The following is a 15,845-nucleotide window of genomic DNA, read 5'->3' as shown; positions in this document are numbered from 1 at the left end:
ATTCAAGAAGAAAAATGCCCATGACTGGAAATCCAAAGCAGCATATGTAGGATTCTAGGAGATCTGAAATGGCCAACCTACTGCTGTCATAAACACAATTCAGGAGCATGAAGTTGGAGTACCCCTGAGAAACTAGGTTATAGGCAAGGTAATTTAGGGTCCAGGTCCCAGCAACTGTGTCCTTAAGCTGCCTGCCATTCTTAGATAATTTCAAGTATTAACCCTGAGAAATCAGTATGTGGTCTAGACAAAGGTTTACCAAGGGTTCAGGAGGGTTCAGGGTTGGTTTGGGTCAGAAGGTATACCAACTTTGAGAGGGGTTGATCCTAGGGGCTGGAGTGGTTACAGCTAAGGTGTCAGGGGACCCTATTATGCTACCACGATTCCTGTATAGACAATGCTATGATGAGAACCATGGGAAGGGAGAGGGGAGGGAAATGTCTCTACACATGAACTGCTGGAAGTACATAAAAGTGAGCATCTATCCACATCCTTCAGCGATGGCTGATGAATTGGCCATGTGGAAATGTCACTTCTGGATGTTCAGGAGCAGCTCCTTGGAAATGACTTCCTTGCTTGCCAACCCTGCCTCAAATCCCAACCTCCTCAACTCAGTTTGCTCTGGCCAGTTTCCTCTCAACCAGCAGTCAATAAACAGATCCTACCACTCAGAGCCTGAAAGCACTTTGTGCTGAGGCCAAGTGCCAAGGCCTTGGTGTCTTTTATTAGAGACACCATCCCTGGGGGCATAAGCCACAGTTTCCTATCACTGTTTACACAATGTTCCGGCCTCCATTTTAGGGAAGGCTGATGAATACCCTAACTCTCTTTTGTCTTGCATTTTCTTCTCTTTTCTAACAACAGTCATTCAAATGCTGATGGATCACTTGAATATGGATGTTTTCCCCATCAGAGCTTTGATAACTATCATCATAGCTGATGGAGTGAAAGTTGGATACTGGATTTCACAAAGATCATCTTAATGGGGTTGGTCCCACTGTCTCTGACAACACAGATGGGAAATCAGTGAAGCCCACACTGGCCATAAGGATTAGAAAAAGACTTTAAAAATCACTAAATTTGATCCATCAAGCTTACTCCTGGGCATTTATCCTAAGGTGGTCAAAGATAAGAAAGAAAGGTCTGACATACATCAAAATATTCATAACAATACTTTTGTATGTGTATGTGCACGCACATGTGTGCGTGTGTGTATGTGTGTGTCCGACAGCAAAGAAGGGGTGGGGTGGGGGGAGAAATGCACATGAGCTGGGGTAATGATTATACAAACTGTAGTATTGTAATATCATGGAATATTATTGTTCTATAAAAATAGACAAATATAAGGATCTCAGAGAAACAAGGGAAGACTTGTATGAACTGATGCAGAGTAAAGTAAGCAGAGTCAGAAACACAGTATACAGGAGAACTATAATATAAATGAAAACAACACCAAAAGACAACCAAACTCAAGATTAATTGAAATGACCAACTGAGGTCTTGGAGAACACGCTTCCCTCTATGCCTTCAGAAGTGGTTATTCTGTTGGTCTGGACTCCTTAACAGGTTTCCTTCATTTAAAAGGAGGGTTCAGTGGTAGGGGTTGGAGGTACAGTAGGAAATTACTGGGGTATAAAAAACAAAAAGCACCAATGTAACTTTTTACAATAGATACTCAATACAATCAACTTCACTGAGTTTAAGTCCTTCTCTTCCTGCTTGCCCTGTACTTCCTTTATACCCAAACATCCACCTTACACCCCAATCCTGGTTCAAAGCTATTTTGTCCTATGAAAATTTATTATTCATCTGCTATTAAGTCAGACTTCACCTCCTGGCACCCACAAACTATATCTGTATTACCTGAAGCCTTAGCAGGGCTGAATTCCTGAGGACCACACACACCTAGTTGCCTAATCCTGTGGCGGTTACTGAGGGGCAGTGGAACATCTTATTTTATCAAGCCCATGCACAGCTTCCTTATTCTCAGCTTGCTTCTTCAGAGTGGCAGGACTGTCCCATATATAGCAGAGATGAGTCCCGTACAGAGGCTCACTCCATTTTCCCTTGATCCTAGGAGCTGTTTGATGTAGAGAAGCTGTCACTCACTTTCACAGCTTCCTTCTGAAGAGCATGTGTCAGAAAAATGCCATGGAGAAACTAAATATTTCAGACACACGAATTTAAGCATCAATACAAACTTTTGTCTATCTACAAGACATGCTTACAGAGGGTTTCTAATAATGATTTCTCAGGTGAGGATATATAATAGAACAATGATAAACCAAGGCCAAAGCCCTGAAGAAAAGTGGGGAGAAAATTCTCTGTAGGTCCTTTCTTAATTTGGAGAGGAAGGAATCTATGGCAGTCCATCCTAGGTCATTGAAGTAGTTATCAGAATTCAAAGGTTTCATGACTTTTTTTCATCAGATTGAACAAAGAATGAATGTTCAGGGCATTGAGACTTTATTATGGGATGTTTTAACTCACACAAAAGAAAATTTGGCTAATAGTGACAACTCAAAGGCAGAAACACAGAGAAGGTGTTACAAGGGAAGGGTATAATCTGGAAGTCACAGGCAGCTCCACGTTAGAGCCATGACCAACCTCCCCAAAGCATGCCAGCAGCCAGGACCTATAAACCAAGGCATAGAAGGGATATCACCAAGGTGCTCAAGTTTTCTAGGGAAGGGGAAGGTCTCCCTTGAGGGCATCTAATCAGTTTTCTAATGTAATATTTCTAATGTAACAAGATAGGTGCTACTGGGGACTGAATAGTATATGGAATATTGGATGGCTGTGCTTCCAGAATGGAAGAGAAGATTCAGGAGGAGGGAAGGAAATTTCCCTGGAAGAGGCAGCATGGCATAAATCCCATAGGCATCAAATCCCAGAGGAGGAACTTTAGATTAGCAAATCTACCCATCAATAAGCTGACTATATCACAGAAAACTGGGTATGCATACCCTTATTGCCAACAGGGTGATTATTAAATTTTAAAATTCCAATAAAACAGGTCAGGAAGTGAATTTATGCTGAGTATGGGTTTCAGCACTCAAAAACTGAGTCTTGGGTTGTGTTGGCATGGCAGGAGAAATGGAAAAAAAAATTAAAGAATTAGAATATTTGGCTACATGTAGAGAAAGGTTCTTTGGCACACTTCTTATCCAGCCTTTGCATCCCTTCCCCATGCATCTGTACTATCAGAGATATGTTCATAAAGAGGTCTCTAATTTAGTTTATAATCAGCCTTCATGAAGAGAGTATCCCTCACACATACTTGGATTTCATCTTTGGTCAGTAATATCTTTCACCACTCCCTTGACTTAAAGTGACTTGTTACTTGGTTTGCCTCGGCTGAAGAGGAACTCTAGATCTAGAGTTTTGGTGAACCTTGTTTTCATTCACCCTGCTTTGATATTGTAAATCCATGTAATATGTCTTCATAGTACTCAAAGAGTACAATAGAGAATCCTGTGGTCAACCAGGTGGGGGCCGGGGAAGAGAAGACCCTGGATCAACACCAAAGCCGTTATTACTTGGTACCCACCACCTCCCTCACCCAATGGAAACCAAATTTGATGGAGACTTCTAAATAGCCTCCAATGAATTTAATAGGCCCCCATTCCCTCATGATAAAGATGGAGGAACAGAGCCACCAGAGATTTCCCTAGTTTGTGAATGGTTTTATGAGAAGTCTTGGAATTTCCCAAGACTGAAATCACCTTCTTGGTGGGTAGTGTCAGCAATCTTACCCCATTACTGTGTGGTAGGTTTAACTGGTTACTACCGAACCTAAAAGGGGAATTATCTTAGCAACCCTTAAGAAGGGTCAAAGGAATTGGAACATAAACGGGGGCACTCATTCTTCAAAAAATATGTATTTCAAATTTTTGGGTCCCTCAGTCTACCTAGCAGGATCACACCTTGAAAAAGGTTACCTGCTAATTGCTGTTTCAATTTAAAAGAAGAATGAGCCTCTTTTGGAGTTCCCCTCAATCAAAGTCTTCAAGCAAAGGCTGGATGTCCACTAGTCAAGTATATATTGTAGAAAGGATTCTTTAGGGGCATGGATTGCACTATATGACCTGTGAGGACCCTTCCAACTCTGAAATTCTATGTAAATTAGAAATATGCATAAGCCAATTTGTGAAGTACATTATGTAGAAGAATGGAAGAGGAAAGTGAAAATTTCAATTCAGCCTTTGTGGTCTATGACAAGGGCCTGGAAGCCTCATCTTTCCTCCCTGGATTTCCAATTGAGCTGCTCCTCATCTAAGGGATATTGGGGAATTCCAAAAAGAGAGCCACTGGTCTAATCCTTTGGGAAATTTACTCTGCTTCTGGTGTCAATGTCTGTCCCAGTACATTGGAGTAGTTTGGGGATTTAAAGGCTTCCAAAAAGAAGCTGGCCTTTTGTGAATGCTTAAAGGACCAAGGCTTTATTCTCACACATTTTTATTCATATGAGAGGGCTTGACTTAAGGAGATAGCTGAGGACAAAAACACAGGGGTAGGGGCAACAAGAGATGAATACAAAGGCAACAAGCAAAACCCCCAAACTGGGGGCAGGAAAAGGGATACCAGGACACTCCAAATGGGGCAGCTTAATGATGGAGGCTGTTCAATGACATAGCTGAGCACCATGGATTTTATAGGGAGGTCTAGCAAGTTTAATTGATTTCCTATCTCTGATGTCACAGGTAGAAAGGCAATAGGTATTGTCAAGGAATGCATTTCCAGAGTGGAATTTTCTAGGCATAGAAGATTCCAGAAAAGGGCAATGATACTTCCAGCAACAGGTAGTAGGATGGTGATGATAGTGCCTACCACAGAGACAGCTTGCCATAAGGTGGGACAGACTCCCAAAAAGAGAGGTTTGGGGTAATTTTACAGGCGTTTCCTAACTGAATGGCCAGAGTTTCCCACATCAAGCAGACTGCTTGCTGACCACATTCTGAACAAGTTCTCTGAAAGCCCTACACTTTTTTCCAGTATAACTGAAGCACTAGACTAGAGACATATCTTGTATCTCTGCTGAAAAACCTCCCAAGTCTTCTAGATTGGCAGCATGCCAACAGAGAACATTTCTGATGGCTGTTCCTCCATAATGGGATCTATAAAGGAAGAGACTCAGATGTTTTGTTCTTGCCATTTTTCTATTAAATGTCAACATAATTCTTCTTCCTAAGAAGGCTAAGGTGTATGGCTCTGTTGAATAGGAAGGCAAATAGAGAAATACTAGAAGGGGGACACCTAATTGGGGCGCAACATATAGGAATAATTGACAACTTAATCCTTTCCTTCCTTCAATCTCTGTCTTTCCATAACTAAGGATATAAACAGAAGGTGTGGAGAGGGTTCAGAGGGCTGCGGGAATGGAATGGGAACAGTTGACAGATAGTTGCTCATGTATCTTAATTATCAAAATGACATGGAAAAGTAGAGAAGGGTAGGTTTTGAGGACACTGTGACAGCAACATCATCAAATACACTTACAAAAGCACCTGGACCAAACTGGCCTCTCCCTGCCAGGTCTTCCATTTACAGTGGCTGCTGTGAGCATGTAAACACCCAGTAGGCTGCTGCAGAGCTGTTACAAAGATGACCTCTCAGACTCTGCCCTTGGTAGCCACTCCCCAGCTCCTGCCCTCTGTTCTAGGTGTTGCACTTTGAGGCTTCTATTGAAAAGGGGACAACCAAAAGAGGGAGAGTGAGGTATTAAAACCACACTATACAAGACTCAATGAAAAGAATGGTGGATATTTAAGCAAGACTTAAAGAGGCCATCAGAGCTCTCCTTCTGGAAAAGAGACTTGACTTATTCTGCTGGTTCCCAGATAACAGAAATAGGGGGGAGAAGTTGCAAGGAAGTAAATGGGTTAAAAATAAAGAATTGTCTAACAATGGTGGCTTGTCCAAACATCAATGGGCATCTTAGGTGGGCAGGAGGGAGACTGGTACAATTCAAGGTCTTCAGGGAGAAAGCCTGGATCATTGCTTCTCAAGGATATTGGAGAGGATAGTTATGCTCCAGGTGGCCTTGGAGCGGCTCCCTTCTAAAGCTACAATTCTAAAAGGGCTAGAAAAGAAGACCTATTACTGGGTGACTCCTTTCCCACTATAAAATGTTTTAGAAAGCAGTCCTGAGTAAATTAAATAAATATTGCCTGGAGAAAATTTCAGTGGACTGAGAGACACTTTGGGGTGCTCCCTCCATAGAGCCTCTAGACCAGTGGAGAGTGATGAATGTTCAAGAGCTACAACACCACAGCACTGAGGGAGAAAGGGCACATACCATCATAGGTACTAGGAGCCAACATGGAATTAAGGAGAGTGATCTGCTTTGAAGAAAGTGTGTGAACTCAGGGGGCTAGAAAAAGGCATCAAATAAATGCTTCAGAAAAAGAGGCACCCTTGTCTGGAGCTTTCCAATGGGCAGTGCTGGAGAATTTGTTCCCTGGAAATGGGAGTAAGTGGCATCATCTTGGGAGAGCTTCTGAATGAGAATAGGCAGAAGGAGAAAAAGAAGGCTAACATAAAGAACCTTCCAACAAACCACCTCCATCTTCTGAAAACTGAGGAGAGCTGAACTAAGCAGAACTTCAGTGAGGATCAACCAACAGCATCTCCAAAAGCAGTCCAGGGTGCAGTGCCTAAGCAACCTGATCTAGAGAAAAACTGTGAGACTGAAGGTTTCTGGGGGAAGGGTTGCTTGTTGGTGAGTATTGATATTTTTTATTGGCTCTCACAAGAGGACTATGGACTTCTATTAACCTCTAAACCTAGTACTATTTGGAGCCTAATGAATCCATGTACTTGTGTAAGAAACAAAAGAAGGAATTCTGTTTCCACAGAATTAAAAACTACACACAGCTTTGCAGGAATGATAACAGGATATAAGTCAGAAGTAACAGGTTCTAATCAGAGCTGTGACCTAGCAGAACCAGACTTCTGATTAAGTAAGAGGTCAGAAGCTCTCATGAATGCTTAATGAGCTGTTTGAGGGGGAATATGTCAAGGAGAAGAACAGAAGAGATGGTTCAGGAAGTTGCATCTAGACAACGGGGGAAAAAGGTGAAAATTCAAATTGGGATCAGGGCATAAATAGCCTTGCATTTGTTTGTCTGAGCAAGGGCACTCTATTAGGGAGTTCCATTCACAAGGAATGTAAAGCAAATGTAAAATAAAATAAGAGCTTTCCTGACTTCACAAAAAGTATTGTACTTTCTAGGATGAGCGCACTTCTCACACTTGTAAGGGAAGTCAGCAACTCTACGTCAGATGGGAGCCAAACAGTGAAGTCCCTGGATCATCTGGGGAGGGAGCACTAAAAGGTTTCCCAAAGTTTACCCAGGCCCTTCAGGTCGGGAAGGGAACTTCTGACACATGATCTAGACCTGGTTTGAAGAAAAAAATAGGGACTATTTGCCTGAAAAGGTGAAGGCTATGAAAAAAGATCGCATAACAATGGTCTTTCCACATGAAGGACCAGGACCTTCAACTCTACAGATCAGGAAAATATTTAAACTATCATTTAGTTTAATTTAGATATAAGGATTTTCACATAGTGAGAACTACTGAGCACTAATATGGGTTACTGAAGTTTGGGAATCTCCCTTTTTGGAAGTCTTTAAAAAGATATCCAATTCTCTTCTGCTTGAGGCAGATTAACACAGCCCTTCTTGGAGGTAGGAGAGGGGTTACATGACTTAACATCCCTGTTGGTCTTATGGCCCTCCTTCTCAGAATGGAACTTCCCTGTGTGAAAGTTCACCTCAGGTTTATTTAGGTGCACTGAATGAACCCATGAGGAAAATATTGACGTATTTAGCCTTTGGTGTTCGAATAAGAGTCTGAGCCTATTTCCTTATAAATGGTTTCAAGCTACTGGCTGAGGAAACAAGAAGGTGGTCTGGCACACTGAGTTCACTGCTTTGAAGGCAATATAGATAAATGTAGTGTGCAGCCTGGAATCCCCTAGCACCCTCTCAAGCTCACTCAGCCATATACATCATATCCAGTATCACGGATGAATCATTCCATTGGAGCACTATTATCTACAAAAGAGAAAAAAAAAGTCTGGTTGTTAGTAGTATTTTCCTCCCAACACACAAGACCTGGGCTTACATGTCTTCAGCTGGTGATTTTGAAGATTCCATTACTCCTTAGATCACAAGTGGAATCCAGAAGGGGAAGTATCTTGCTCATAATAGGTGCTTAATATTGATTACTGATATCATATTTTATTGATTGGCTAAAGGGCCAGAAATATGATTTGGTCCTGCAGAGAAGGTCCTTCACCACTATAAAAGGTGCTGAATTTAGGAATGGGTAAGAACTAAAGGAAAACAGTTTCTTGTCTGTTGGTGAGTATGCCCCCCACTGCCAACATTCTCAGGGCTACAAATAAGGTTGAAATTCAAGCTGGCCTAGATTCAGGCCATTACAGGAATGCCTCCAACTGAACATGTCTATCTTTTCTCTCAAACTTATTACTCTTCTCCCCATGCCTCAAACTTCATCATCATCTTTGACTCTTATATGATGCAATACAAAGATTACGAGATTTTAGAGACCCTGGTTTGAATCCTGGTTCAGCTACTTATTACCTGTGTGACCTCAGTGAAGTCACCTACTGCTTTTGGCTGAAGGGGGAGGGTTAGACAAGATAACCCTCAAAGGTCCCTTCCAACTCTAAATCTATAATCCTATGATCCTTCTGTCCTGCCCCATGTCCAATCAGTTACCAAGTCTTGTCAACTCTACCTCTTGCATTGACTCCCATTGCCATCATCCTAGTACAACCTGTTGCCTTTCTTCTAGACTATTTCAATATCCTAACTGGGCTCCTTGCCTGTGCCTCTTCCTTTGTAAACTATAATTTAATAGATCTGTAGAGTTATCAGTATGGACACTCCCTTCATCCTAACAGAACTGTATAAACAGCAACCCCTCTATGCCTTCTCATCCTATGCAATCCTTGTCCATGTTCCTCCAGACATCCTCCCTCAAGGAGCCAGTCAGTGCACTGGATCATCTGTAAGTAACTGTGGACACTTGGGCTGGCACCCCTTGCCTCTGCTACATGACTGAGCTGATTCTTTTTAGAATCACACGCCTCAGGATGTGGTGGTGGTAGTCACTATTTTCTCTGTCCCTCTTGCACATGACTACCTGCTTAATCTTCCTAATGCACAGCCCTGATTATATTCAAAAACCTACAAAGACTCCTTTCTTGTCTTAAAGACATGGTAGAGTTCACTTAGTTTAAACACATCCATGTTTTACTCATTGGACCCATTCCTGCTAACTAGCATCCTATACCTCTTCTCTTTTTGGGGGCCAAACTCATTGAGAAGGCCATCTACAATCACTGCCTCTATTTTCTTTCTTTCCACTCTCTTCACTCTCTGGCTGGATGCAATTCATCTGAAATTGCACTCTCCAAAGTATGTACCTCTTAATTGACAAATTTAATGACTTTTCTCAATCTTCATTCTTCTTAACACTTCTGCAGATTTTGACACTATCGATCATCCTTTTCTCTTTCATGACACTGTGTCTTCTAGTTTTTCTCCTATATGACCGTTTCTTATCTGTCTCTTTTACTGGACCTTCATCTGGGCCATGTCCACTAAATGTGGGTGTCCCCCCAAAACTGTGTCCTTGGCCCTTTTCTTCCTCTATACAATTTTTCTTGTTGACCTTGTCATCTCCCAAAGATTCAATGATCTCTAAGTGGATAATTCTCAGATCTATTTCTCTGATCCTGACCTCCAATCTCTCATCTCCAGCTGCCAAATGGACATCTTGAAACACGTGTCTCACAGACATCCCAAACTCATCACATCCAAAGTTGAACTCTTTATCTCTCCCTCAAAACTCTTCCAAACTTCCATTATTCAATTGTTGCTCAGTCCTGTTGACTGTACCTTAGCAATATCTCCTGAATATGTCCCTTTTTCTCCTCTGACACTGCTACCACCCTGGTACTGGCATTCATCACCTCACACCTAGAATATAGCAACAGGCAGCTTGCTGGTCTCCCTGCCTCAAGTCTCTCCCCACTTGGCAAGTCCACTTAGTTGTCAAAGTGATCTTCCTAAAGCATAGGTCTATTTCACCCCTCTATCCAAATAATCTCCAATAGCTCCCTATTATCTTCAAGATCAAACATAAAATTATCTGTTTGGCTTTTGAAGTTCTTCATAACCAGACCTCTTACCCACCTTATTCCAATGACTCTCACATCCTTATTTCACCCAACTCTGATTTCACTGCTTGTCCTTCCTGCCTAATGTGCTCTCCTTCCTCATCTTGAGCTTTTTCCAATTCTCATCTAAAATTCCACCTTCTTCAAGAAGCCTTTCCCAGTCCTTCTTAACACCAGTGCCTTCCTCCTTGAGATTTTCTCCAGTTTATCCAGTATATGTCCTGATTGTACAGAATCATCTCCCCTGGTTAGAAACTCTTTGGGGGGAAGAGCTTATTTTTTCCTTTCTTTGAATCCCCAATCCTTAGCCCAGTGACTGGCATTTGGAAGGTACTTAACAAATGCTTCTTCACTTGATTCTAAACCTTTTTTGTTGTTGTTTACATAAATTGGTCCAAACTTTTTAATTCCACATCATGCAAGGCCCACCATGAGGAAGACTCCACCTACCTTCCCAGTCTTTTATCATGCTACTCCTTCCTAGTCAAACAAGACTACCCAACATTTCCAGAATACTAGTCTACTTCATATCATTCACTTGGAATAGCCCCTCTCTCTAAACATAGCTGCCTGTTGAAATCCCACTGATCCTTCCAAGGCTAAATTTAAATATGACTTTCATTAGGAATCCATCCCTCTAAAATTATGGAAGAGCTTGTGAAAGGATGGTTTGAGAATCCTAAATAAGGGAAGTAGTGGTAGTCATTAGGCGCTAGAATGGGTTCACTATGTATAAAACATGCTAGATTAAGCCTATCTGATTTTTTTTTGGCAGAATTACTAGACTGGTACAAGAAAAATACCATAGACAACACACCTGCATATTTTAATTAGGAATCTGACAACTTCTTATACTACACTGAAAAGATGGAGATTTGACATGAATGATGAGTTCAGAAGCAACTGAACAAACACATCCAAAGAATTCTTATGAAGGGACTCACAGTTGCCTGGAGAGTGGCCTTTGGCAAAGGGCCTCAAGAGTTGGTGTTGGGGGTGGGGCGCAGAGCCAAGATGGCAGAGTAACAGCACACACTTTTTAGAGAGTTGCTCCCAAAGCCAGCCAAATACTTGTAAAAAATGGCTCTAAACAAATTCTGAAGCTGGAGAACCCACAGAATGATGGAATGAAGCAAATCTCCAGCCCACGAAAGCCTGAAAGGTCACTGGAAGTATCTATCACACCACACTGGGAGCAAAGTGCAGTCCAATGTGGGACAATGTGGCACAGATAGGACCTAAGCATGCCTTGGAGAGACTGAATCTCTCACATCTGTGGTGGGTTCCAGACTTTATGATCCCAAAATGCTGAGGATAAATTGGAAGATCAGTGGGAAAAGCCTGTGGGACCAGTGCAGGAGAGTGGAGTGGTCCAGCCTCAGCCCTGGGGCGATTGAGGGGGAAGGGGGCTGAGGAATCTGAGGCAGCCACAGCAGCAGCAGCAGGGGCAGCTACAACCACTGTTTCTAGAGCTCTAGGCCCACAGATTGTGGGGGGATCGGGTGGCTGACAGTATACCTCCCACCCCCACTGGAAGTGGAAAACTTCCTTGGCAAAGAGCTCAAAAGTCAAATAAATGGCTGGGGAAATGAGCAAAAACCGGAAAAAGAATCAGACTATAGAATCTTACTTTGATGACAAGGAAGACCAAAGCATGCAACCAGAAGAAAAAAAGGTCAAAGTTTCTTCATCAAAAGCCTCCAAGAAAAATATGAATTGGTCTCAGGCCATGGAAGAGCTCAAAAAGGATTTTGAAAATCAAATAAGAGAAGTAGAGCAAAAACTGGGAAGAGAAATGAGAGTGATGCAAGAAAATCATGAAAAATGAGTCAACTGCTTGCTAAAGGAGAGCCAAAAAAATGCTGGAGAAAAAACAGAATAATCCAAATGGCAAAAGAGAACCCAAAAGCCAATGAGGAGAAGAAAGCCCTAAAAAGCAGAATTGGCCAGATGGGAAAGGAGATCCAAAAGTTCACTGAAGAAAATAGTTCCTTAAAGATTAGAACGGAGCAGTGGAAGCTAATGACTTTATGAAAAATCAAGAAATTATAAAACAAAACCAAAGGAATGAAAAAATAACAGACAATGTGAAATATCTCATTGGAAAAACAACTGACCTGGAAAATAGATCCAGGAGAGGCAATTTTAAAATTATGGAACTATCTGAAAGCCATGATTAAAAAGAGTCTAGACACCATCTTTCATGAAATTATCAAGGAAAACTGCCCTGATGTAAAATAAATATTGAAAGAATTCACTGATCCCCTCCTGAAAGAGATCTGAAAATAAAAACTCCTAAGAATATTGTAGCCAAATTCCAGAGTTCCCAGGTCAAGGAGAAAATACTGCCAGCAGCCAGAAAGAAACAATTCAAGTACTGTGGAAATACAATTAGGATGACACAAGATCTAGCAGCTTCTACATTAAGGGATCGAAGGGCTTGGAATAAGATATTCCAGAAGTCAAAGGAGCTAGGACTAAAACCAAGAATCACCCACCCAGCAGATTAGTATATATGCTACTTTGTATAATACTTCATGGGAAAAAATGGTCATTCAATGAAATCGAGGACTTTCAAGCATTCTTGATGAAAAGACCAGAGCTGAACAGAAAATCTGACTTTCAAACACAAGAATCAAGAGAAGCATGAAAGAGTAAACAGGAAGGAGAATTTATAAGCGACTTACTAAAGTTGAACTGTTTACATTCCTACATGGAAGGATAACATTTGTAACGCTTGAGACTTTTCTCAGTATTTGGGTAGTTGGAGGGATTATATACATATAGACAGAGGGCACAAAGTGAGTTGAATAGGAAGGAATGACATCTAAAAAATAAGTGGTGAGAGAGGAATATGTTGGGAGGAGAAAGGGAGAAATGAAATGTGGCAAATTATCTCAGAAAAGAGTCAAGAAAAAGCTTTTTCAGTGAGGGAAAAGGGGGGAGGTGAGAGGGGAAAAGTGAAGCTTACTCTCATCACATTTGGCTTAAGGACAGAATAACAGGTACACTCAATTTGGTATGAAAATCTATCTTACACTACAGGAAAGTAGGAAAGAAGGGGATAAGTGGGGTAAGGGGGGGATGACAGAAGGGAGGGCAAATGGGAGGAGGGGGTAATTAGAAGTAAACACTTTCGGGGAAAGACAAGGTCAAAAGAGAGAATAAATGGGGAGCAGGATAGGATGGAGGGAAATAGTCTTTCACAACATGACTTTTATGCAAGTCTTTCGCATAACTACATATGTATAACCTGTATTGAATTGCATGCCTTCTCAGTGGGGATGGGTGGGGAGGGAGAAAGGGAGAGAAGTTGGAACTCAAAGTTTTAAAAACGAATGTTAAAAATTATTTTTACATGCAACTGGGAAATAAGAAATACGGTAATGGGGTATAGAAATCTATTTTGGCCAACAAGAAAATAGAGGAGATGAGGATAAGAGAAGGGAAGGGGTGTGACAGAAAGGAGGGCAGATAGGGGAAAGAATGCATGGTATCTTGGGGTAGGGGGAGGGAAGAGATGGGGAGAAAATTTGGAACTCAACATCTTGCGGAAATGAATGTTGAAAACTAAAAATACATAAATTTTAAAAAATAGTTGGCGTTCAGTCCTAATCTGTTCACCATTTTTATTGACTTGGATGAATCTGAAGGTAGAATTTCTCTGAAGTACTTGCATCCTTGGCAGCATCTGGTTGGGAACCATGAAATTTGTTTCTTTTCCCCCAATACTCATGCCATCTCTGAGATTTCCTCATCACCTCACAGGAATGGTGCTTAAAATTCAGCTCTTTATCCTCAAGTTCTACCAGCTCCTCCTGGTCCACCATGGCACGATTTTACTCTCATGTGCTTTCTTTCTACATTTTCCCACCCTAGGCAACATCTACTTTTTTCTATTATCTTTCTCCCTGGTCTCTGGATGTAGCTGTCACAAAGTACATGGGCTCATGCACATTTATTTGACCAGTTGTCCAGTGATAATGTCAAGCAGTAGGATAGCCAAAAGGATACATATGAATATCATGACACCATAAGATTCCAGCAATTATAAGTTAAGAAAGTAGAGTAATACTTTATCACAAAGGCTATGTTTCTATGATACTTTTTCAGAAACTTCATTATCAGAAATAAAAATAAGACACTGGAATGCAATCCAGGCTATCAAGTAGGGGTATGAAAAATGTTATTAAAAACAAAAATAGCATCAAATAGGCTAGAAAACAGAAGTTTCTTGTCTTCGGGACCCAGATGCTGGTATAGTTGGGGGAAGAGAAAGAGACCTTAGAAGGAAGAAGCCTCAACTGTGGAAGGGCATGGTGGGCTCTAGTCATAGTTCTTCTAGCCCCAGAATTTCCCAGGAATAAACTTCTAGCAGCTGCCCCCCATCAATCCTTCCTCTTCCCCTAGCCCTACCCACTCCTCCAAGAACAATGATCCTTAGTCACTTTGAAATAAAGCTTCTTAATCTTTTTTTTTTTATTATTTCACGGACCCTTTGCACAGTCTGGAGAAGCCTTCGGACCCCTTCTCAGAAATGTTTCTAAATGCATAACATAAAATACATGGTTGCAGAAAAAAACAATTGTATTAAAAAAAATTATCAAAATATTTTACAAGTTCCCGTATACCAGAGGTCAGGAAGTCCTGTCCTACAAAGGATCAAATCAGGTTTATTTTCAGGAGCAGCTTTAAGGGCAGGGCCTACAGGGATTTTAGAAAACCTCCCCTTGCCCTGAAAATATCTCTTATTAACTTATTTAATGAGGCAAATCAATTTATAGAGATGAGACTTATAATGCAAAAAACAAAAACAAACCTCACTCTAGGGAGTAATCAGTTAATGAACAAGTATAGATACCACCTACACCTTCCCTGCTTTGATGGGGAATAGGGAATTGGGTGTCTGAAGTAGAGCTGAAGCACCCAAACCGAGGGGGGAAGACAAAGATGGATTTTCCTCAGACCTGGCCTGTTTATATTCAACTGCCTAGAAATGGAAGCAATGCAGAAAGATGTTTTGTCTGCTTCTCATGATTTATAAGGCTTTTTTGTCTAACACAATTCTATCATAAAAAGTGCTCCAGTCTTGTGTGGCTGAAAGAAATCCTAAAGATGATAATCTTACAACGGTTTTCAATGTTGTGTTTCAGTTTCCCTCACTCAATGTTTCCTGGTTTGCTGAAGCCTAGGATCTTAAGCAATGCAGACCACCAAACTGCTGGCGAGGGCACAGGAACAGTTTTGAAAGAGCCTGCTGTCCAGAGGTCTTTTCTGAGTACAATAATGAAGATTAAAGATACTTCACAAAAACAAGCAGGGACATTTGCAGTAGAAGAAATTAAGTAATGCCTTGTCATGATCCTTCCAGACTTGGGCAGTACTGGGCACTGTCAGTTAACTCACTGGTGCCGAATAGTGAATTTTCTCAAAGTTTTCCATGAAGGGCTTAAAATTCAATACTTAATACAAGTTGAAAGTTCTAAAACAAACAAAAAAGGACATGAAGTACAACAGAAATAATCTTGGGGAGAGCTACTTTACAAAAAAGATAAAAAACCAAGTTAATTTGTTATGTTTCATTTTGTGTCACAGTCCCAGACGAAATAAAAAAAGATAATCCAGAACA

At 41.2% G+C, this 15,845-nt stretch overlaps 1 protein-coding gene across 1 annotated transcript in view; it reads left to right on the top strand.

Annotated features, from left to right (window-relative positions):
- FAM83A (family with sequence similarity 83 member A) overlaps positions 1-15,843 on the top strand; it is a 41,159-nt gene extending 25,316 nt beyond the window's left edge. The window contains exon 4 of the mRNA XM_072603166.1: positions 15,370-15,843. Coding sequence (XP_072459267.1) covers positions 15,370-15,565 — 196 coding nt within the window. The 3' untranslated portion in view covers positions 15,566-15,843. The remainder of the gene's footprint in view (positions 1-15,369) is intronic.
- The last annotated feature ends 2 nt before the right edge of the window (positions 15,844-15,845 follow it).

The sequence above is a fragment of the Notamacropus eugenii genome, chromosome 4 (assembly GCF_028372415.1).
Source record: "Notamacropus eugenii isolate mMacEug1 chromosome 4, mMacEug1.pri_v2, whole genome shotgun sequence".
In the NCBI taxonomy this organism is placed as follows: Eukaryota; Metazoa; Chordata; class Mammalia; order Diprotodontia; family Macropodidae; genus Notamacropus; species Notamacropus eugenii.
The sequence above is the reverse complement of the archived record's forward strand: the minus strand, read 5'-3'. Positions and strand labels throughout refer to the sequence as shown.